This window comes from Rhagoletis pomonella, unplaced genomic scaffold (assembly GCF_013731165.1).
Source record: "Rhagoletis pomonella isolate Grant_MI unplaced genomic scaffold, Rhpom_1.0 Rhpom_scaffold_00007, whole genome shotgun sequence".
In the NCBI taxonomy this organism is placed as follows: Eukaryota; Metazoa; Arthropoda; class Insecta; order Diptera; family Tephritidae; genus Rhagoletis; species Rhagoletis pomonella.
The window spans coordinates 56,550,147-56,572,813 of NW_023458561.1; the positions used below are offsets into that span (position 1 = coordinate 56,550,147).

Here is a 22,667-nt window from a genome sequence, read left to right on the forward strand (position 1 = left end):
TGTATTAAACAAGGTTGTGTTGGGGCGACAGCTGAGTTTTTCGCCGCGGAGGCCATTACGTCAAAATGATGTGTTTGTTGTAATTCATACCAATGACAGTATGGACATCAGCGTATAATTTGTTAGTGTAATTTTTTACTTATATACGGCCAACACCACCTTGTTAAATACGCCTTGATAGATTCTTTTTCATAAAAGTTTTGTGACATTTTTAACTGGCTTCAAAAAAAGGAGAGAGGCTATCAATTCATCGGGTTTTTTTATGTTTGTATGTTACCGGATATCTTTGCACCACATGAGCGGCCCAATACTAATTTGATTTAGTTCGGTTGTGTTTTTTGTTTAAAGATTAATTGTTTTCAAATAAAACACATTAGTATTTTTTAAACGCTTATATGTACGTACATATTTTCCCCAGCAACGCTAAATGTTAGAATGGCCTAGTTCATTTTCGCTATAATATCCTTTTTTTCAGCTTTTTCGAATTTTTATATTAAACTCGCTGTTACCCGAATAATTAAAGAAGAAATTGAGCAATCCAGGTCCAATTAAGTGGTGAATGTTGTACTCCTAAAATAAAACAATTCTCGCTTTATTTTATTGCTGTCTTGCAATTTTTTTTAATAAAAAAGGAAACTTTGGTAATTAAAAATACATTCATACATATTATGTAATTGCTATATGTACATATATGTTTCTATGGTCCTTTGTCTATGACAAAAAACAAAAGCAAAATCCGCAAAGCTACGTCGTATAAAAACGCATATATAAATTAAATTTTAAGCAACACTGATAAATATTAGAAAAATATAAAATTATATGACCTCTTCAAAGAGATTCCGGCTAATCGAATAGCACATATCGTTACCTTAAAAAAACGTAGCTAACTAAAATTTTGTATTGCATAAAACGATGAAATGCATCAGAGTCAATCAAAAAGTGAATTTTAAAATTTTCTTAGTTACGGCCTTTTGTATTTCAACGACTACGTGAGATAGGGTCTTTCTATATTAAGGTAACGACATGTATTTAATTTGTCTGCCTATTCGGAATGTTTTAACGTTTCATAATAACACAATTGATGAAGTGAAAACGGAGAAAGTCCGAACAGCCATTTGGTTTTGTGCGCCCAATAAGCAATATCTATGGGCTTGAGTGTAAATGTTAAGTATCAATACTTTCAAGATGTATTAGTTGAGCTTTCATTTCCTTCCCACAAGCGTTTAATCAGCTTTTGGTGTTAGGTTATTATCATTTGGCTGCAAAAATTCGTGTACAATTGCTGAAACCATCTCATTTGTGGTATTTATTAGCCCATCAAAATCCCTTTGATCTGGTTGTGCACACATCTCGGCATAGTATTTAATTTTTGGTTCCGTACCGCTGGTACGCAATGTTATCACCAATCCATTCTCGAATGTGAAAGTAATCATTTGGCTGCTCGCACTAACCGGCAAAATGGCCTTACCATTAGGTTGTGAGGTATCAACGCCTATCAAGGGATTTCACATTATTTGAAACATCAAATGGTTTTGAGGGGCTGATAGATACTTACCGTTAGTTAAATCGCGTATATGCTTAATCTTATACTTTCCGTCAAGTATTGAAAACGGATAAGTTTTTGGTTCGCCTTTGAAATTACGCAAATGTTCGAAAATCTTTTTAATTACTGGTGGTTCATAACAAAAATAGTAAGATGAAATATTATAATGGAATCCATATTCTTTGTATATATTTTCCAATTTTTCATCAAATGTAATCTTCTCTTTCGCTTCTAGGTAGCAGGCCATTGAGGCCAGGTGACACGCTGCGCTTACACCATCCTTGTCCAAGACATTTGTAGAAAACATAAATCCTATTGCCTCTTCGAAAGCAAATAATACGGTCTTGCCATTTTTCATCAATTCATCAGATTCATTACCCATCCATTTAAAACCAGTTAAAGTCTCAATGAAATGAAAACCATGCTTTTGTGCAAATGCTTTCAGTATTTTAGAGCTAACAGTGCTTGCAAGCATGTAGCAGTTGGAGAGACTAGCCTCTGAATTTGATTGCTGATAGAGATGAATTGCCCACCAACCTAGTAATGCACCGATTTCATTGCCACTATAAACCTAAAAATTCAATTACTCTATAAAATTTCGTTTATATTAAGTACTACAAAATAGCTTTATACCTTCCATTTACCGGTGTTTGTATTTTTGGTAGCCAAAGCCAAACGATCAGCGTCTGGATCATTAGCGAGTATGATCGTGCAACTAGTGCTGTCAGCTTTCTTTATCGACAATTCTAGAGCGCTTTTCCCTTCTTCTGGATTTGGAAATACTACAGTTGGAAACTCTGGATCAGCATCCCTTTGTTCTTCTACAGCAATAACTGGTTTCAATTTAATCGCTGCGAAGGTGTCATTTATGAAAGGATAGCCTACGCCGTGCATTGCGCTATAAACTAAACGCAAATTGCTTTGACTGTTTACATCAATTACCGCTTGTGGTACAGTGGCACGTAATTTATAGACATAATCAACAATAGCCTCTTTTGGGTCCATAAGTAATTCATGCTCATACAGATTGGCTGTATCCCAAGTACCTTCCCTTGGTACAAGATTACTAAGTATAGTTTTTTGTATATTCTTGTCGTGTGGAGTAATGATTTGGGCTCCGTTATTCCAGTATACTTTGTAGCCATTATCATCTTTTGGATTATGAGATGCAGTCACCATCACGCCACCTAAACAGTTGAAATGACGTATTGTATATGGTACTAAAGGTGTGGCTACCAGACGCCTATAGAGATAAACTTTAAAGCCGGCGCGTATAAAAATGTTTGCGGATAGCTCGGCAAATCGTTTGCTATTATGACGTCCATCATAGCCAAAAACAATTCCGCCTATTTTGCGGTCGTTATCACTAAATTGTTCCGCCATATAAGTAGATAGACCTTGAGCTGTTTGTGCTATGACAAGATCATTCATGCCATTAAAACCAGCTCTCATTTTACCACGTAGACCCGCAGTACCGAATGCAAGCCGCGTAAGTAACAGCTCATTTAATTTTTTCCAGTCACCAGCCTGGTCAAGAGCCTCAATTTCAGCTCGGGTTTTCCGGCATTGGTCCCATTCTAACCACTGATCAATAGTTTTACGAAGGTCGGAAGATGCCATTGTCAGTTCGCTGGAAATAAAGGAAATGGTTTAATATGCATTTAGGGAATTGAAGTGAAACCCCACACTGATTTTGGCCGCAATGGAAAGAGTCGACCTACTAAGAAAGAATGGAGTAGATTATGAGCTTATACATACATATGTAGGTACACAATATGTGTATATGATTTGCTGTTTCCAACCTTTTAAGACTAGTTCTAATGTTACTATCAGTTTATTATGATTAAAAATCTTTATTTGTATTTACATCAGTACATCATATATTTACAAACTACATTCAGAGATAAAGATTTGGGTAGTGCAGCTAGTAATATAAATTCCTCGTTACCCCACTTAATAAACTCAACATAATCAGTGATTAGCTATATTGCAATTATACCCACTATTAAACGTTGATTGCAAATATATTTATGTGTCAATTACCTTTGCATGTATAAAAGTTTACTTAAGATTTATCTCGAATATGGTAAACAATCCAGAGGAAAACCACAAAAATAAATCCACTGGAAAATTCGCCTGAGAGATCAATAAGTAACTGTCAAAATCAGCAGGCTGCCTAGTAGTGTTACTAACTTATCGATATTTGGTTTCAAAGCCGTGAAATGGCCATGAACAAAAAATACAAGATCACGTAAGAACGCGACGTTGTATTTGTAACTGGTTTTGAGAAAAAAGTTTGCGAAAGCGGGTTCGTCAGCTGAGCGTTTGTTTACATCCAAGTACCACTATTTTACACTTTTGTTCAAGTAAAGAAGAGTTAATTCAACATGACAACACATTTTAAAGCATTTTGTTGCATCATTTTACCTAAATTGTGCGTTTAAAGTGGCGGACAATAATTTTGGTTTTCGTTGTTTTCTTCGCTTTGTTTACTTTTCCCTCGTTTTCCAGTGAAAGAAGATGGCGTAGTACCCGCTAAAAAAAATTGTTGAACGCATGAATAATCATTTTTATTATGCAAATTCTTCTATAAATCAAGTCTTTGTGGTAAATTGTTCTTTACCTTATGTGAACACACGATGTCACAAGCGAAAATGAAGAAAATTGCAGTAAAAAGCCACCACCTTCAAAATCTCCCTACTTTTTTCCTAAATGCGATTATAATGGGCGACTCTTCCTCTCGCCTGATCTTGTATATTTGGTTCATGACCGGTAACAATACTACCACTCCTGCAGGAAATCATACCACCGGACGGATCGAAACAAATCGCGGCGAATTCGTAAGGATCTATTCGTGTTAGATGCTTCCGTTTTACGTAACGTTTATGTGCATTACAACGATTTGCATTCATTACACAATTCAGTAGAAAGTTTGGTGACAGTTCACTTCGTCCCGTTACTTTCATTATAACCCGGGCATTAGAATCGGGAGCGATTTTTGTTTGATTTGGAATTTATACAAGGTGGTTCAATATGCTGATTTCTTCTTCTTTCCTTCGCCTTACATGTTGTTGTTGTTGTAGCAGCATACAAGTTCCCCAAAGGGGTTTTGGGGAGTGTTGCTGGAGTGACAGTCCTTGGCCAGATATAAATCTGGGTCGTTCCGGTTACGTAGACCCGACTGTCGTGGGAACGTCGCCTTACATGTATTTTGTTTTTGCTTTTACTGATTTTGCTGATTTGCATGCCCAGCATAGCAAAAACAAAATGCATATAAACTTTGGGGCGAATTGAGATTTTGACCGTGATAGAAATACATGTGGTTGTTGTTTTTGTATTCTTGCTACCACCTTGTATAAATTCGCCTTGGATTTTTGGTAACCATGTCCTCGATAGCATGGAGATAGATCAATTCATCGATTTTCGTTTTTCTACTGCTGCACTCTTTTCTAGAAATGCCAGCTGCGATATACGTTGCCACATAAAAAAATAACGGCTGCAATCAAGGCGTATCAACTACAGGTGTTAGCGATAGAAGCCATGCTTCTTCTTATGAGCACGCTTGTGTCAAACTTTCGCCTGTTTTGTTAATAGGGCATTCGCACAAGGCGATTTTACAGGTAACAAAAGTTGAATGCGAAGTTGAATGAGAAGTTGAAAGTGAAAAGGTTGCCATCCCTATTCAGACGAGGCGATTTTCCATTCAACACGAATTGTTATTTACATTATTGAAAATTAATTTAAATCGCAAAATTTTATCAATTGGCGTAAATTTGTTAAGGCAAGCGTTGGTAGAAGTGCTTTTAGCGAAGCTGAAAGATAAACTAAAAGTAAAAAAGAAAAAAAGTATGTATACAGAATGTAAACAAACACAGGGTTGCAAGGAAAAAAAGTTGAACGAGCTTTGCTTTCAACTAAAAATTGCCTGAAAAATCGCCTCGTGCGAAAGCCCCATAACATATCCTTGTATACATACATATATACGTAAATATATACCCTGCAAATAAATGCTCGAGAAATCTTTAAGAGTATCAGAAATTTGTTACGATTCTTTTAGGAATCTCTAAAGAAAAGCATATGAAGCGGTTGACAAGAACTAGTAAAGAAATTTCTGTACGATTTCTTAAAGAAAATTCTTAAAAAAATTGTGAAACCTTTCAGAGAACTCTGAATTCTTGGTATGCAGGGTATAAATATACATACGATTATGAATAGATAAAGAAGCTGGTAATGACACAAGGAGTTCATACCAACGGTAAATTTTGTTTTTGTACGATTGCTACAACCTGTAGTTATTGAATCATGACTGGATTTCTTTATTCATTCTGAATGCTTGGAATAAACTTTTTTGTTTACTTATTCTTTAGAACGTTCTTGATGATATGTTAACGTATATTTCAAACGCATTCTGTTTATTTGGTTGTGAAATGTGATTACCTGGAATGGATAAAGAAACGCAGCCAATAAAGAGCGTGTTATCGTGCGGCACAAGGCGAATTTATACAAGGTGGTGTTAAATACATCTTGGTGTAGTCTAGGAATTTCAGTGGCAAAAATACATCGATGTTTTTTTTTGTTTCGATGCATCGAAATGTACATCGATATTTTTCGATGCATCGATGGGCATAGGTTTTTTCAGATAATGTTTGACAACAAAAATAAGTTATTAGCAAAATTGTACAAAATTTGAAATAAATTACTGCAACTGAGCTAAGTATGTTTCTAACCGAACTTTTAGGGGCCGCTTCAATTGTTTGGTCAAAGTCAATTCTGTTTTTTTTTTTTTTGTACAATTGAAAAACTGGAACGACGGTTCAACGAGTTTTCAAAAAACATCGATATTTTCGATGCTTCGATGTTTTTTTCGACGTCCCTAGTGTATTCTATCGGGCTTGGTGAATACCGCTCATTTAACCCGTTTGTGTATTGCCGATGCTTTTTAAACTTGACAGAAGTTCCTAAACAGCTGATTACTTTTTTGTTTTACTTGCGAACTATTTAGTATTCGACAGTATTTTTTGCATTTATTATGGAATAATTATTTGTGCATTGACCGCGGAATACTCGTACTAAGAAAAAATACATCATGAGCTAATTTACAAAAAAATAACTGAATAACAATCACACGTATTGAAAATTAGATTTCTCTAGTCAGCAGCAGGTTCAATCGCGGCCTGCAACACATTTTTTACATATAAGAAAATTGCCAGTAATTACCTATCCAACTAAAAATATGTATTATGCTTGGAGCTATTTGCTCGTGCTTATATGGCTGGCCTATATGCTTTCATCTGGTGTGCTGCTCTTCTCTCGAGGTTTCCTTCTATCACGGGTATCTAAAGCCGACGTCAGCTCGTGTCAACGACTATCTTTAAATGAAAGTGATGTAAGTCGTTATCCTTTTTTATACTTATATTCTTTAAAAAAATATAATCATTTAAAATGTGTAGGAATATTTTCTGAGTGAAGAAATAGTTCAAGAAATCTTCAAAGATGTCAATGCCACTTCCCACTTGTGTTTGCCGCAGAAATCAAAAGTGATTATTTTGGTTATCGATGCGCTGAAACATGAATTCGGTGTTTACAAAGAGAACCTTACAGCTCCACTCCCATTCGAAAATAAGTTGACAATAATGTACGATCTTATGCAAAACTCACCGGACAATGCACGCTTGATGCGTTTTAAAGCAGATCCGCCAACAACTACTCTGCAGCGCCTAAAGGGACTTACCACGGGTAGCTTGCCAACATTTGTGGACATGGGTTCAAATTTTGCATCACCGGAGATTAATGAAGATAACATTATTGATCAATTGGTAAAACATAATTTACCTATCGTCTTTTTGGGCGACAGCACATGGACGGAACTATACCCACGTCGATTTAGGCGCTCCTATTCTTATCCCAGCTTTGATATATTCGATTTAGATACAGTGGACAATAAAATTCAACAACATTTGCCCAAAGAACTTGGCAAGGACGATTGGCAAGTTTTAATTGCACATTTCTTAGGTGTAGATCATTGTGGACATAAACACGGGCCTTTGCATGAGGAAATGGCACGCAAACTCGATGAAATGAATGATGTTATTAAGTATGCATAAAAAAGGGGTCTGGAATAGGATATCAAATAAACATTTTGTTGATGTTACAGATCAATTGTAGCAAAAATGGATGGCGATACAACTTTGCTTGTTATGGGGGATCATGGAATGACGGCATCTGGTGACCATGGGGGAGAAACCGAGGATGAGACAAATGCGCTTTTGTTCGCATATGCTAAAGGTCATAAATTCATCGGTAGTGAATTTGGTTCAGATAACACAACTATGCAACAGGTAAATGTGCGATCAGCAAAATGAAAGATAAATCTATAACTGCGCTTATCTAAGCATGCAGCATTGCGTCAAACTTCTTATCTTTGCAAAGCATACATATTGAGTTGTTGTAGCCTTTACAACAACAACAACAACAGTACATAATATTTTTTAATGTATACAAACATATCTACAAGACATACAAAAACGAGACGCGTATGAGATAATCATTGGCACACACGTCACTGTGTTGTGCCACTTATGTTAATTAAAGCCATTTACCCAACGCTTCAGATACCTCAAATGTATGAATAGCGTGATTAGCAACAAGTGAATAGGTAGCATTTAATTCATAGCTAGAACTCTTCTTACGCGCCTTCATAGTTTTTTGAATTCAATAAAGCGGAATATGTACTCAGATTTTGGCTGCAGCTTCAATAAATCGTCGTTTAACAAACGTTTGTAAAAATTAGGGTATTAAAAGAAAATTAGTTAGGGCCTATCTAAAGCAATTTATAAAGCCCTAATTGGTAATATTGAAAATTTTTTAAAACAAAAACTTTGTACCTTTAAATTTTAAATAATAGAAAAAACTTAATTAAGGTCTCTTGCATTGATAACTTCGTTTCGCAAATTTATGAACATTATATGCAGAGATTCGCGCATACATTTGCTTACTTCCTTATTTTGCAGATCGATCTTGTGCCCACCCTCGCTGCAATACTAGGCGTCCCAATACCCTACTCGAATTTGGGTTTAATCAACTTTAATCTCGTACCTGATATCAAAGTACCCTATATGAGCAGATTCGAAACTCTTTTACTGCACGCCTGGCAGAATGCGCAGCAAATTTACAAGTACTTCTTCAGCTACGCTTTGGAGAATAAGCGTACATTTAGTGTCGATGAGTTGGAGCAAATTCATAACGAATATATCCTATTCACTCATCGCGTAAAAACCGTGTACAATGAAGCTGGTTTCAAGTCATTTGTGAGTGATTTAAATGCCAATATGAGACTTATACTCAACACATGTCGCGAAATTTGGGTAAAGTTCGACGCCGTACAAATGTCTCAAGGACTATTGTTTACGCTGCTGCCTATTTTCTTTTCGTTTTTGCTAATCAATAACTTGAATTCCATAGAATTGTATCATATATTCTCACTTAAAGGCATCACGTACACATACCTAGTAACTATTGCGGCTGGTTTCTTTGGATATCGCTTTTTCAAAAGTTTCTCCTTCCGATCGGAGGAACATGGCGTAATTTTCTTTACCAATATCCTAAGTGCATTTGTCTTAGTCTTCCAAATATTGCAAAATTGGCGCAGAATTGCAGACAACTGGTCATCAGTGAAGCGTTTCGGCAATATGCCAACTCGAATTATATTCCTTATCTCCGTCAGTGTCTTTTTCTCCAACAGCTTCGTTATACAAGAACCGAAAATACTATCATACCTGTTGATTGCATGCATTCTGCTGCTTGCCTATGAAGTTCTGCAAAAGTGCGTGCGTCTCGAGCTCAACAAACGTTTTAGATTGTCGCAATTCTTACGCTCCAGCACAGTTCGGCTGCTCCTGTTTAGTGTGTTAGCTATTATTTTCGTTCGTTATACGTACACGCTGTTTCGTTGTCGCGAGGAACAGGGCAACTGTGCTGACTTCTCCAACAACGCGGGTGGCTTCTCGCTTAAACGACCGGCAAGCAGTAAAACATATATTTTAGCTGTGGTCATCATAGTACTCTATACAACGGTATCCCGCCTCTATTTACGACACAGCGGCAGCCTTACTGGTGGTTCGCCGAATGTGTGGTTGGCACGCTATGGACCGACCATAGCTTCGATTTGCGCCGGTGGGCATTTGCTACTAGCGCATAGTGCGGTTAAAAACGTGAAGCGCACACATATCGACGCCATGGCGCTCGTAATTTACGGACTTATGCTGATACAGATTGTTGTGCTATGCGTATCGCCGCTGCTGACATTCTACGTTTTGCCCAATTTTAGCACACCCATACAAATAAGTCCATGGGACAACGTCATACCACAGATTTTTAAAAAGATCAAGCGTATGTATGATGATGCGGAGGCGCGCGCAAATCAAATGGATGCAATGATCTATGGGCTAACGACCGTCTATTCTTCGGCGACCATTGTGTTTGGGCTGTTCCTAAGCATGGTTTTGATAGTATTGCTCGAACCGCGCGCCTCAATCGGCATGATTTCATGTGTGGCGATTGCGGTTGTCATCATTTTGGTGCATTCTACGTTGCGCTATCGCACGGCGACTAGTTTCGGTAAGTTTATTTCACGTGAATACATGCATATCTTTTGAAAACGAGGACGTTAATATCTTCATTCTTTACTTATTAGAAAACTGTTTACAACCCACGTTCATCGGCATCGTCAGCTGGTTTTTGTTGGCACACTTTTGCTTCTTTGCCACCTCGCATCAAACTACGCTATCGCAAATAGACTGGCGAGCTGCTTTCGTGGGTCGTACAAGTGGTCTTGGAAAGTCGCATTTGATTTCTGGTGTGCTAGTTATACTCAACACCTTCTGTGGACAGGTATTCTTTTTCTGCATGTACAATCTGCTGAGCGTGCTGACATTCTCACTTTGCGCGCTGTATCCAAAACTCATAAAAAGTCCGAATATTTCGGGTGCTGGTGGAACACCTTCTACCGCTTCGCTAGAGGGTATGGGCTACGACATGTTGCGTGGCGAGTTTCTGCTCTTCGAGAATGAAGGCACTTTTCTTGGCAGTTCCTTCAAACTCGCCGTACAGTTTCTAATACTGCAAGGCATTAAGGTAAAGTTATTATATTTTTAAGAAAAAATCAATTTAAGTTCGAAAACAATTTTCATTCTCAGGTGTTCTGTGCGATGCTGGCTTGCACTATTCACTGTCGCCATCTGATGGTATGGAAAATATTCGCACCGCGTTTCATTTACGAAGGCATCGGTACATTTGTTAGTCTAGCTGCTTTAATTGTTGGTTACTTTGTTATATTACGCATTAATCGTGCTTTAGAGCGGTTAATTTTCAAGACGAAAAATATGAAGTTAGATTAAGCATTTTCTTTTTGTGTTTTATCGTCCCTTCTTTATTTGTTGTGTGTTTTAGGCGCATTGCATCAATAATATTTATTTTGAAAAGAACCTTCTAAGATGTGCCTTTTTTATCTTTTTTTTTTTTTGTTGTAATTTAAAGTTACTTCCTAATTCTTTATAAGAAGAATTAATTGGCCAGCAAAAAAGCTTAAAACGCCATCTCCAATTTTAAATTAAATTATAAAATTATAAATCAATTTCAATGTCCTTTAAAAAATTAGTGATAGATTTATATGCTTTGCCATTAGTATTTTGATGAAATTCAATTAATGATGAAGTATTTTTGAGTATTGGGTCATTTTATATCTTAATAAATGAAAGTTGAATTTCAAGCCTGAAAAGAAGACATTACTCATGTATATATTTCAATATTTTGCGACTTATCATGCAAACTGTTTTTTTTTTCTAATAGCGCTTTCTTACTTGAGTCTGTTGTATACTTTTGTTGAATCGACAATATTAGCAGTTTCATTCTCTTGTCGTCATATTAAGTAGCTACATACATGCGTATGAAAGTCGTTCATGGTTGCTGCTGTAGTACCAAAAAAAAAACATTCTTCAATCAGTTTTGTTAGAATGCCATTGGACTTGCGATTCTGGTTGGCGTATAAATTAGAGTTCTTTCAAGAAAATATATCCGAAGATTGAAGAAAACCGTTTCTGTTGGATTGCGTTGCTAACACCCACAACTCTGTTTTAGATCTATAGATTATTATGAATCTACATTTCGTTTAAACTATTTGAGTAATAATCTCGGGGCTAGCATCTGAAAGTTATACATTCATCCAAAAACAATTTGAAGTCTCGAATAATTATATATAAAATAGCTTTATTGAGATGAAAGTAAGTATGTATAATATAAATTGGAACGAATTACTTATCGTTATATAAGGCATACTTTAGACGCGTACATTAAACACTACATAAGATATTAACTTCATTTATTAAATAAATGAAATGAAATGAAATCCTTTAGCCTTCTACCTTAGAAATACACATTCGAATTCGAATCGTTTTCTAATTGTTCTCTAACCTAATAGGGGTCCGCATCTAAAGTGATAAATTGCCATTGTGTTCATTTGCTTTGTATGTGTTCGTAGTAAAAGGGACAATGTGGCAACCTGCCAGGGTGGATTTTTGCTGAAATTTATGCATTTATCCACCAAAAACGTTTGATGAAGTGATAAATTTTGGTTAAATAGATTCCCATACAATTTTTGACATTTCATGTATCAAAATTGGAAATTTATCATTTTATCAAGTTTATCAGCAGTTTATCACTTTTGATGAAGACCCCTAACACATATCTTTGTTGGGTTTCTTTACACAAATTCAAAATACCTCACACCATCACTATATGCATATGAAACTTAATGAATAAAATATAACACGACTAATTTAACATTCGAAGTGATGATTAAAATCATAAAATCTTAGCATTCTAGGCGCATACTTAGAAACATATTTATGTATATGAGCCGTTTATTTTGTAAGTGGCATAAGTCACTTCACAACTCTTGTGCTTAAATTACCTCTGGTTACTTGTGTCTGAATGCGACGGCAATTCGTTCAACTTCATCAACCAAAGGTAGAAGGTGTTGTCGTTAGTTTATGACGATAGAGCGATTTAGAGATGCACTCGGTTACAAGAATACGGTTATTGAAGCACAAGGGTACGATGTGACTTATTGCACTTTCAAAATAAACGGCTCATATATTGCAAGCATTCAATATTTGTATAGAAAATCTTTGCGCGTAATAATACCAACAACGCGATTTTCTTTATCAATCACAATCATATGCCGCAAGCCAAGTGCGCGAAATTTCTTGAATATCTTAGACGCCGAGTCATTCTACAAAAGAAAAATATATGTATTTTGCGACAAACAGTTAATTGCACCCAAAAACTCACTTCGCTAACGCGCACGGGTGAGGGATTCATGAATATCTCCAGATTCACAGTGTAGTTTTGTTTTTCAGGTCGCATACGTACGCTCTAAAAGAAGAATTTATAGTTTTAATTTATAGTTTTAATTCTCTGTGATTTACAGAGAATTTGAATGATAGAAATATAAGATACTAACATCGATGGACGGATAGCGTGGATAAACATTTCTAAATGTTTCTATTGAAATTGCTTTCTCCCAAAATTGCTTCTTTTCCTCATACAACGAATTCAGTAAAATCACAATCAGTTGCGAACGCAAAACTATACCACAGACACGTCCATTTTCGCGATTATTCTAGCGAGAGGTATAAGATCCAATACATTAGAAATTATTACATAGAACCGAAAGCGAATTACTCACGCCCTGTACATCCTCTACAACTGGAAAGCCATTGTGCTTGCAACGTCGCAGTATTTTGTAGATATAATTGGCGCTGTCACATTTTTTAATACAGACTACAGGTGAACTCATTAACTGTGATGCATTAAGCCCCTCATATTTAGGTGGAAGTTCCCATGGCAATACTGGTACACCACTCATTTTAATTTGTATATCGTAGATGCCCTTTATGCTCAAAATTTTAATATTATGTCATACATCAAATAATCCATTGTCTGACTCACCTCTGTAAAGTAATCGCCTACCCACTTTGCACTAATCAAAGTTACAATTAAGGGGAAAAAGAATGATGTTTCGATTCCCGTTGTTTCCATAAGTATGACCGAAAGGCTGATGGTCATGCGCAGCACACCACCCAAGTTTGCGGCCGCGCCGATTAGTGCGTACTTACCGGGGCTTAGAAAGGTCTATAAAAATTATATATAATTTTGTAAACAAATCTATTTTACATTACTAATTTTATATCTACTTACAGCTTCAGGAAAAATGTAGAATATAATCATGGCAACCAAACGACCCCATGCAGCTCCAACTAAACCTGTTGGTATAAATATACCAAGCGACACATTTAGACCGAAAGTAACACAGGAGAGAAAGTAATATACTAGTGTAAACACGGTTAGTGTCAAGATCTTATGGGAGCCTGTAACAAGGAAAGAATTATTCTTGTAATGTAAATCGTCTTCAAATGTAAAATCATAATTTTTTTCAATAATAATGCATTTTAGGTAAATGATTTGTAAACTAGAAAGACAAGTAAATATTTTACCTGGTGGATCGTGAAACAAGGAACGCACCGTCGCCTCTGGTGTTTGGAACCAAAGTGCCGCTACGGCGTTATATTCATTGTCCTCGCAGAATAACTATTGCAACATAAGATAGAAAACTATAATCTGAATACCTCATATAGTTATTAATATGAGTCCCTTACTTGCACTGGATAGTCAGTGGGATCATTTCCTAGTGGCCGACAGTCATTTATGAAAAATATCATAATGCATGCCAACGTCACACCAACCAACGCGACGAGAGCTGCTTCAATGATTCGCGCAACTTTGTATTTAATGAAACGTTTTCGAAATCGATTGATATGTGTATTATACGAGTTCCACGTGGCACCCATAAGGCCACCCGTTACGCCGAATAGCATAAATATAGGCAATTCGAAATATTCAAAAGTTAGCGGTTGTTCGAATTTTCCCAAATTAAAGAGACCAGTAAAAGTGAAATTATTTAATCCGTGGTAGGCGGATAGTACAATGTTTAGGGTGAATGAACTTATAACGGATGCAACCAGCGTACGCCAAATAAGATTTTGATTCCAAAAACTAGCAGCTTCTTCCAGCGAGAATAACATTCCTCCGATTGGCGACCCGAAAGCTGCAGCGACACCAGCCGCCGCGCCGCCCAATACAAAATCACGTTTCTCATGGTCATCCCGAAAATCACGGAAAATGCGAAAGTCCTTAACAAACGTTGTGCTTTTGCCTTGAGAAATACCCGCAGCCACTACTGCTCCTGCGTGTGCCATTGGACCTTCCTAATCGCAATAGAAATTGTTTTCCAATTTTTTTCAACAAATTACAGTATTTAAGACTACATACCTTTCCACCCACTAGACCGCCAACGACGGCTGTTACCACTCCAACCGCTTTTACAGAGAGAGTTTTGATGCGTACAATTCGCGGAATTTTTACGCCGTTCAGATAGCTCTTTACCTGGGGCATGCCGCTACCAGCAGTGATTGGCTCCACATAAGTTACAAGTGCTGCGCCTAAAACCACTGGTATTATACTTATAACCATCCAATAGATGTATGGAATGACAAGATTTCCATCAGGGTTGATGTTTGCAGCAGTATTGTTATCGACGGCTATTAAAATGAACGAAAAGTTATTTATTTCGCAATTTGAATATGTTCATAAAACTTGTGTAAGTATGAATGCATATGTTCGTACAATTTTTGAGAAACGTGTATTTTACAGCCGACAATTCTTCGATGGGTATATCAATTGCACAAGCAATTAGGGCGGTTACAACTCCAATTTTTATAAATATTATCCAACGTAAGATGTCTTTGCGAATGCTGAAGCGCGCATTATCTGTACGCTTTTGAGCCTCTTTGAATAGCACATTATCGCATACATCGTAATCCAAGCTCTGTAAAAAATATTTCAATATCTACTTCAATGCCATTTAAAAATTGGAACCACTAAAAGCACCTCATAGACGTCGTCTCTCAGGGCGGTGGTGTTATTAGTAGCTACTCGAGTACGTGTTGTAGCAGTCGGTTCAGTTGCGCCACCGCCAGTGCTTCGCTCATTATTAGCTACATCATTAGCAGATAGAACATCATCAGCTCCCACTGCTATAGAATCTCGTCCTATTCCATTTCCCTGCGTCTGAGGAACAATTTGCTGTTATGTAGTACATACGTTTAAATAGAATAACTGATAAGCCAAGCCAGCATGACTCATTTAAATAGGCACACATAGTGCAATGCATAATTAAATAAGTAGACAAAATTTAAGGACTTGAAAATTTCGGTATATTCACCATAATAAACTTACCGCCGATGAACTTGGTTCCACATCGCTCATTGTAAGTGCCGGCGGCTCGTCATCATCCTCTATAGTCGTAGCCTTACGCAAAGGAACAAAAGAATTATCAACTTTTATTTTATCACTATCCGATTCCTTTTGTTTTGATAACGTGTTTTCTTCATCACTGGAATCGACACTTATCAGACATTCAGCATCATCTTTCTTTTTCATTGTTATACTTTAAAAATACTGTAAATTTCCAAACTTTAATTTTATGATGCGAAATTCGCAAAAACTTTTTACGAAAATACAAGCGAACAACAGCTGAATAAAAAACTGAGGCCGTGGGAAAATGCAACAAAAAACAAAGCTATAAAATCAACAGGCTCGCGGTCAGGCCTGCCAACTTTGCTCAAATCATGCCATTTTTGACCCTATTTTACTTCCAATGGCTTCTTATTTTTCAATTTGGCACAAGGTGTAAAAATGGCACTTTTGAATACTTTCGCGTGCCTTACTTTTTCATCAACAGAGATTTTCTAGTTTTTAGAGGTTTTATAAGTGGTTTATATTATTTTAGTATAGCAAGTGTTTTAAAAATGCGGTTATTTGACTGATAAATGGGAGGGAAATAATAGTCGATCGAAAAGTATGGCTCAAGTATGTCTTATTTTTCACTTTTTACGGGATTTAACCGTCCTGCACCTTACCATCAGTATATCCCTGCGCCTGTGTGTCAGGCCTGGGTCAATTCCCGTTCTGCATTATCTTGAAGGAAGTGAAGTGAAAAGTCACACGGCGATGTTTGTTGCGTCAACTCGAAGTTTGTAGGAGAGAGCGAGACAAGGAAAGGAGAGGGCCACCGAGTTGCCCGTCCCTGGGCAACACGCTTTGCGCTCGCGTTCGTCTGTGTAAATTGAGTTAGCGGTTCGCAGCTGACAGCAACAATTGCAAACGAAAAAATCGCCGTGTGTAAATGAAATGAGCAACACCAAAAGTGAGTATGAAAAATCGCGTCGACAAAAGCTTCCGTGTATAAAGGCAGACTAAAGCAGAACAAAAATTCACCCTCTGAATCCTTCCATTTGGCTCTTGTTTATCCTCAATATTGCATCTCTTAGCTAAGGATATTGGCAACTCTGCACACGGTTGCAAAAGTGTTAAAGCGCAGTTAGTCAACGACGTAGCGGAAACTTAGGTTGACGTACGTAGCAGCATATCAAATTTACTGTTGATAGAGAGAGAGAGAAGCAACGGCAACGTCACCGCCATGCGGTGGTGAGTTTTCGTTAACACGCGAATCCCATAAGGTAGATCGTGTCTGCGTTACGTCGTTGACTGTTTGAGCTTTTATGGTCTGATTATGCATACTTCGCATAAAATTTTAACTGTAATTTCGTATATACTTTGTATGTATTCCATTACCCAAAAATTAGCAGAACTTTTAAAAACTTAGCGATCTGTTGAGTTTAGATTTTGCTTCACATTTTCCTAAGTTAAATTTCTATTGCACTGGTACAAACGGTTGTGCGAAGTTATGCGAAGTACGCATAATCAGACCTTTAGGGTGGTGTGAAATAGCAAGCTTTGAACCGGATACTACTTTGTTCATTGTTAGTTTTCAACATACAACTTACAGAAAGACCTGGTACACACATTGAGCTTTTGCCGGGTTAAATCTCGCATTTCACTGGAATGGGTTATCACTGGCGATGTTGTTGTTGTGACATCATACAAATTCCCCAAAGAGTTTTTGGCGAGTGTTGCTGGAGTGACAGTCCTTGGCCAGATATAAATCTTTCGCTGGTTAGTTTATTAACGCATTTGGACTCCCTCATATGTATTTATATTATTTAGTTTTTTTTTTTCATTTTGTTGATTTGCGCTCCACTAAATTGCATGGAACCGAAATAAGAGATCAGTTAAGTTTCAGTAAAATATATGTATATGTATTTATTTATTTTAGGCCATTTAAATAGGAATCAAGTTTCGCTTACATTAATGATCATTTCTTGGTCAGTCGCATCTCACATGACGCTTTGTTAAAATTAAATAATATTCAAATAAAAAAACCTTGTAATACAAAGAGCATGTAAATGCACTTTTAGAAATTTTGATCAAATATGTACATTTACACATGTACATATGTTTAATATTACAATAAATTAGTGTATACTCGCAGTAAAGAGGAACTATTTGTTGTTGTTATTAAAGACGTACGCTACTTGGCAGGATTTCCAAGTAGGCATGTAAGTCTACTTTGGTTGCAATTTTTTTTTCTTTTTTTTTTTGTTGACTAGATAGAAGTTTACTCATAACCCTTTAACGGATATCCGCCATTGAAGGCCTCCACAGAGTTGATGTTGCGATTTTCGATTGCACAATATCCGCTGCCACCTCTAATGTAACTGGTATAACTAGAGCATGTAAGAAAATCATTAATGATTAAAAAACAACAGATTTTAAACAATTAACAAATGTCTTCCTTACACATTAGAAAAGTACTCCGAAAATGAAGGTAATACATTTGGAGCAGTGTTGCCAGTATTATCATTCTCTTTGCCTTTTTCGTTGATGCCGTGGTAGCTATCGTTTCCAACATAAGCAAAATCTATGAATGTGTCTGTTGGGGGTCGAGGAGCACAGATGTTTGCTTCCGTTGGGGTAATTTGAACACCGCAATTGAGCGACTCTTCTTCGTATGCAAATTCTTTGTTGCAGTATCCGAACACCTCCGCTTTTACAGCACTTTTCTCTTTGTCCAGATGTGGCGTGTGGTTGTCGTTGTCATTACACTTTGGAGCAGAATCATCAAAGCGCCAGCCTTCGCCATCAAGTACATATCCGAGGCGTTGTAAGTAGTCGGCAACGGTTTTTTCCGATAGACTAATAATTTCCGCAATTTTTCTTGTAGTGAAATGAGGATTTCTTTCAATTAACATTTTCACTTTATCACTATCTGCCACACCTGGACGACCAGTACGTTGTCCATCAACACAACTTGTGTCGCCCTTACGAAATTTTGAAAACCAAATTTGGACAACACGCTCACTAACCGCATCCTCACCATATACTGCGCAAATTTTCCTTTTGGTTTCAGTGGCTGTTTTATTTTTTCGAAAATAGAAAAGCATCAAACACCGTAAATACTCTTTCTTCTTTTCCATATTTTAATAGTTATGAATATGAATAATGTAAATTTCACAAAAGCAATAAAAAATAATTGCAATAAGATAGGAGAATGATTGTGGCTGAGATGAAATACGCCAAACAACTGAATCAAAAAATTAAGATTTCTTTCTTGCTGGCTCGTTTCTCGATATCATTGTAATTAGTAAAAAAGCGAGATTACTTTTTTTCTACCCTTATCTACATAATTCCGTCTGAGTTTATGTTAGGAGTACATGAGCACGTACCTGCTTTTGTGTCTCTTTTTTTTAAATCATAAACAATACCCATGCGGTAAGATTGTATAAAAAGTGACGGTGGAAGGGGTAGGTAGTTAAATAGAATGCCTGGCTGGCTGCCTGACTGGCAGGCTGGGACACAATTATGTATGTAAAAAACACCCTTGCGAGAGATGAGAGCAATTTTTTGTATTTGTGCATGGGGGTTCGTCTTGGGTGAAACTTAGGGAAACAACCCCGAATGAGTTCAATTGATAAGCGGTGGTGACTTACACAGAATCGGCAAGTGTAAAAGAGGATGAAAAAATGCAAAAATCGCGATAATTAATTTCTTTTCAATGCTTTGAATAAAAATTGATGCTTTCACTTTGAATAGGTACATAATACATACACGTACATATATTTGAATGTAGATACATATTCGTAGGTGTATGTGCATACACATGTATATACCTTATAATACACAGGGATTTCTATATTTGCGAGTCACTTCTTACTTAAATATCTTATGAATATTATGAATTAAACGTTGGAATATGTGTTAACGCTCTTGATCCAAATAAAAAGAAATTTCAGTTGCTTTAAACAAATAAGACTAGTAAATCATTCCGAAAAACTGGTAAAGCTGTTACTATTACAACACTTTAATTTAAATGCTGATTAGCATTTTAAAATTTGAGCAAATGTTAGTTACTAAGCCAGCTAAGCAATGTTTTTAAATAATTCGATTCTTAAACATCCCTTAGTACGCATCCAGCAAAGATTTAAGCCAAATATTAAAATGTACGCAAGTTGTTTGCATCTTAAGAAAGGCTCTTTTGCATACAGACACATACATTTCCCATATATAAACATGTGTATGCACATAAACATAAATATAAATAAGTACATATGTAAGTTTTAAAAGATTTAATGCCCACGAATCGAAGTGCATACATTCAAACATACACTTGTATATTTATTACTGCATTACATAAGTGTGTATCTGGTTTTCACTGCCACGAAAATACTTATTTAAACAAGAGTGGTTAATTTTTACTCACGTATGCATTTGTGTTTAAATACTTTCCTATTGTATGTATGTATGTACATATTTACAGTTCTTAAATGTGCTTAGAGCAATTAAAGTATTTTTTTGTTCTTTCAATTTTAACTTAAATCCATAATTCAAAGGTACAAAATAGAGTATAAGGCATAAAGTATAAAGTAAATAAAGTTGGCATGAGCTTAATACTAACTATTTATACTAAAATATTTAACAAAACATTGTTTAAATTAACCCACTATTGAAAAAAGTGCAACTTAACAATTCAATTGAACTGTGAGCAGATAATAAAATATCTAGACCAGCTAGATATCACCGAAAGGGTACTGCTATCAAAGTTTTATAGAGCGGCGGTCAGTATTGAAAATTAAATTCAGGATGTAAAAACTTGAACTTCGCTATTTCTAAATTAAGCCAATTGTTATTAGTTTGATTGTGCGATTGTAATTCACGATATACGTTCTGCAATACATTAGCCACTTCTGAAAGGACTTCATTACATTTTATATTTCCTCCAGATATACTGAAGGTAGACGTACCATGCCCAGAAGTTTGCTTTGCATCAATTGCGGAACCAAATCCTGAAGATTCTGAAAGTCCCGACGGTAATGCATTTACAGAGAGATCAATTGGCTGTATTTCGGCTAGTAAAAGTTCATTCTTAATAAAACCCAAATTATTACAATTGACATTATAGGGCCTGCTATTAGCACCTTGCCTAGCATCATAACTGCTGACATCACTTGAGCATGGAGTTACAGCGCTCACTGTAGTTGCACGGCCGAACAACGACTGATCACTATTGATTGGATGAAGTGCCGCATGATCATCATGTTGAGTTAAAGCGAGTGGAGTTAATTGTGAGAGTGAATGTTGTTTTGTCGAGATGCGATTAACTGTTCGATTGTTATTGTTTTTTTGGGATGCCAGTAATTCATACCCCCGTGCTTGCTCGCCTGCTACCATGGTCACCTAATATATATTTACACATGTATGTATATAATTCTTTAAAGGCAATGCATTTCATAAGTGCTTTACTCACTGGCATTTCATTTACATACGAATTCGTAGTTGTATTAGCTTCTTTTATACCGAGCTCTGAAGCTCTCTCTGTATAGTTGATATTAACAACGGTACCCTCACTGGTACATTCCTTTAGACTATAATTGAGTGGCTGCTCATTATATGTGTCCATTATTGTGATATTATGTGCTCTTTCAAAGGCAGGTGTAGTCAGAAAGTGATCGACCATATTCCACTGAAAGAACGAGAGTGAAAAAGTTACTGTACAGTATGAAATGCGCGAGATGAAACCACCAACAAATATACTAAGTGGAGCAGCTAAGTATGTACATATGTGCATATGTAGCTTCACTAACGAAGCGCTGAGATATTTTAACGGTTTGCTATGCTCTAAGTATTTGCCTCTAGTGCAAATGCATGTATGATTTCAAGTGAACGTAACGGTTTCTTTTTAGTATTTACTATAGGAATACAAATTCTTTTTCTACTTATGTTATACATTGAGCGCTTGAAAAATAAAATGGACCATATTACCTTCATTTTGAATGACTACGTTTTAATGAACATGTTTTCTAAAATGTCTCACCTTATGCATATTATCGGGGCTTTTTTCACTCTTAAGTTGGCTTTGATTTTGATCTTGTTGATGTTGATTTTGCTGCTGCTGTTGTAGTTGGTGTCGTTGAAAGGCCGCTTTGATCTTAAATAGTTCCAAAGACGGTTGCGATGAACATACCAAGCGTTGTCCACTGCGCGATGTGGCCGCTTTCCTGGCAATGTTGTTGGTATTTCGACGCCTTGTAGATTTACGATTTTTAAGAAAGCGATCTCTACGTTCAACCAAAGCGTTTACTTTCATATCATAGATTTTCGCCATTAAATCTGGATGGCGCCGCTAGAGTATAAAAATACATAAAATAAACAGTTAAGAACTGGGTTGAAAATAAATTAAACATTTTGGTTATTGCTTACCTTGATGTGCATGTGAAAATTGCCTGTTGAACGCACGCTACCCCGATACACACGATCTGGGGGACAATTGCAACATTTGACAGTTACATTCTCACCGTCTTGCGTCTGTATTTCAAAGAGCTCCCCATTCAGGATGTATGGAATATGAATATTGCGTGGTGCGGAATCGGCTGTAGGAGTGCTGTTGGAGGAAATTGAAGTATCTGGCAAAATTTGTGGTTTAGTCGAAGATATGCTGCCCAAAAGCGCATTATTTGATATTTCCAAAGCACACTCCTTTGCTACTGACTGAGTTTGTAGATCGTGCGAAAGATCATTTGCTTCCATTTTATCTTAGTGATACCGCGCACTT

The 22,667-nt window shown here is 36.6% G+C and overlaps 4 protein-coding genes across 7 annotated transcripts; 1 reads left to right on the plus strand and 3 right to left on the minus strand.

Annotated features, from left to right (window-relative positions):
• Nucleotides 1-675: 675 nt before the first annotated feature.
• LOC118743137 (phosphoglucomutase-2) lies at nucleotides 676-3,688 on the minus strand. Of its 3 annotated transcripts, XR_004993430.1 has the most exons (5): nucleotides 3,587-3,688; nucleotides 2,177-3,173; nucleotides 1,556-2,114; nucleotides 983-1,492; nucleotides 676-936 (listed from the first exon to the last, which is right to left on the minus strand). XR_004993430.1 is itself a non-coding variant. In XM_036475660.1 (4 exons), the coding sequence occupies exons 1-4, from the start codon at nucleotides 3,592-3,594 to the stop codon at nucleotides 1,224-1,226; spliced, it is 1,833 nt and encodes a 610-aa protein (XP_036331553.1). In that variant the 5' UTR covers nucleotides 3,595-3,688; the 3' UTR covers nucleotides 676-1,223. The 3 variants fall into 3 exon arrangements, 2 of the variants coding, with proteins under 2 accessions (XP_036331553.1, XP_036331554.1); XM_036475660.1 differs by having other exon boundaries at nucleotides 676-1,492; XM_036475661.1 differs by lacking the exon at nucleotides 3,587-3,688 and adding an exon at nucleotides 3,302-3,325 and having other exon boundaries at nucleotides 676-1,492.
• Nucleotides 3,689-6,496: 2,808 nt separating this feature from the next.
• Nucleotides 6,497-11,052, plus strand: LOC118743139 (GPI ethanolamine phosphate transferase 3). The gene is made up of 6 exons (XM_036475668.1): nucleotides 6,497-6,929; nucleotides 6,994-7,637; nucleotides 7,698-7,881; nucleotides 8,554-10,159; nucleotides 10,236-10,675; nucleotides 10,738-11,052. Exons 1-6 carry the CDS (start codon nucleotides 6,777-6,779, stop codon nucleotides 10,936-10,938), a joined length of 3,228 nt encoding a protein of 1,075 aa, XP_036331561.1. The 5' UTR covers nucleotides 6,497-6,776; the 3' UTR covers nucleotides 10,939-11,052.
• Nucleotides 11,053-12,066: 1,014 nt separating this feature from the next.
• Nucleotides 12,067-16,265, minus strand: LOC118743140 (H(+)/Cl(-) exchange transporter 7). Of its 2 annotated transcripts, none has more exons than XM_036475669.1 (12): nucleotides 15,896-16,265; nucleotides 15,548-15,742; nucleotides 15,284-15,485; nucleotides 14,930-15,198; nucleotides 14,257-14,865; nucleotides 14,095-14,188; nucleotides 13,799-13,968; nucleotides 13,550-13,732; nucleotides 13,287-13,490; nucleotides 13,062-13,220; nucleotides 12,890-12,973; nucleotides 12,067-12,830 (listed from the first exon to the last, which is right to left on the minus strand). In XM_036475669.1, exons 1-12 carry the CDS (start codon nucleotides 16,097-16,099, stop codon nucleotides 12,705-12,707), a joined length of 2,499 nt encoding a protein of 832 aa, XP_036331562.1. In that variant the 5' UTR covers nucleotides 16,100-16,265; the 3' UTR covers nucleotides 12,067-12,704. The 2 variants fall into 2 exon arrangements, with proteins under 2 accessions (XP_036331562.1, XP_036331563.1); XM_036475670.1 differs by having other exon boundaries at nucleotides 15,548-15,727; nucleotides 15,896-16,264.
• Nucleotides 16,266-18,149: 1,884 nt separating this feature from the next.
• On the minus strand, nucleotides 18,150-22,642 carry LOC118743914. The gene is made up of 5 exons (XM_036476674.1): nucleotides 22,316-22,642; nucleotides 21,930-22,238; nucleotides 21,284-21,578; nucleotides 18,359-18,971; nucleotides 18,150-18,285 (listed from the first exon to the last, which is right to left on the minus strand). The coding sequence occupies exons 1-5, from the start codon at nucleotides 22,640-22,642 to the stop codon at nucleotides 18,177-18,179; spliced, it is 1,653 nt and encodes a 550-aa protein (XP_036332567.1). The 3' UTR covers nucleotides 18,150-18,176.
• Nucleotides 22,643-22,667: the final 25 nt, after the last annotated feature.

What these genes read in the sequence shown, in the direction of transcription:
- LOC118743140 (XM_036475669.1), bottom strand. Translation starts at nt 16,099, where the DNA reads ATGAAAAAGAAAGATGATGCTGAATGTCTGATAAGTGTCGATTCCAGT. An exon ending in TGAGAGACGACGTCTATGAG is followed by an intron (nt 15,486 to 15,547) that starts GTGCTTTTAGTG and finishes TATTTTTTACAG; the next exon opens with AGCTTGGATTACGATGTATG. An exon ending in CACCCGTGCGCGTTAGCGAA is followed by an intron (nt 12,831 to 12,889) that starts GTGAGTTTTTGG and finishes TTTCTTTTGTAG; the next exon opens with AATGACTCGGCGTCTAAGAT.
- LOC118743139 (XM_036475668.1), top strand. Translation starts at nt 6,777, where the DNA reads ATGTATTATGCTTGGAGCTATTTGCTCGTGCTTATATGGCTGGCCTAT. An exon ending in ATAACACAACTATGCAACAG is followed by an intron (nt 7,882 to 8,553) that starts GTAAATGTGCGA and finishes CTTATTTTGCAG; the next exon opens with ATCGATCTTGTGCCCACCCT. An exon ending in TAATACTGCAAGGCATTAAG is followed by an intron (nt 10,676 to 10,737) that starts GTAAAGTTATTA and finishes TTTCATTCTCAG; the next exon opens with GTGTTCTGTGCGATGCTGGC.
- LOC118743137 (XM_036475660.1), bottom strand. An exon ending in CAAACACCGGTAAATGGAAG is followed by an intron (nt 2,115 to 2,176) that starts GTATAAAGCTAT and finishes TTGAATTTTTAG; the next exon opens with GTTTATAGTGGCAATGAAAT. An exon ending in TATACGCGATTTAACTAACG is followed by an intron (nt 1,493 to 1,555) that starts GTAAGTATCTAT and finishes ATCCCTTGATAG; the next exon opens with GCGTTGATACCTCACAACCT.
- LOC118743914 (XM_036476674.1), bottom strand. Translation starts at nt 22,642, where the DNA reads ATGGAAGCAAATGATCTTTCGCACGATCTACAAACTCAGTCAGTAGCA. An exon ending in ATTTTCACATGCACATCAAG is followed by an intron (nt 22,239 to 22,315) that starts GTAAGCAATAAC and finishes TTTATACTCTAG; the next exon opens with CGGCGCCATCCAGATTTAAT. An exon ending in ATATATATTAGGTGACCATG is followed by an intron (nt 18,972 to 21,283) that starts GTAGCAGGCGAG and finishes AAAATAAAACAG; the next exon opens with CCACTGAAACCAAAAGGAAA.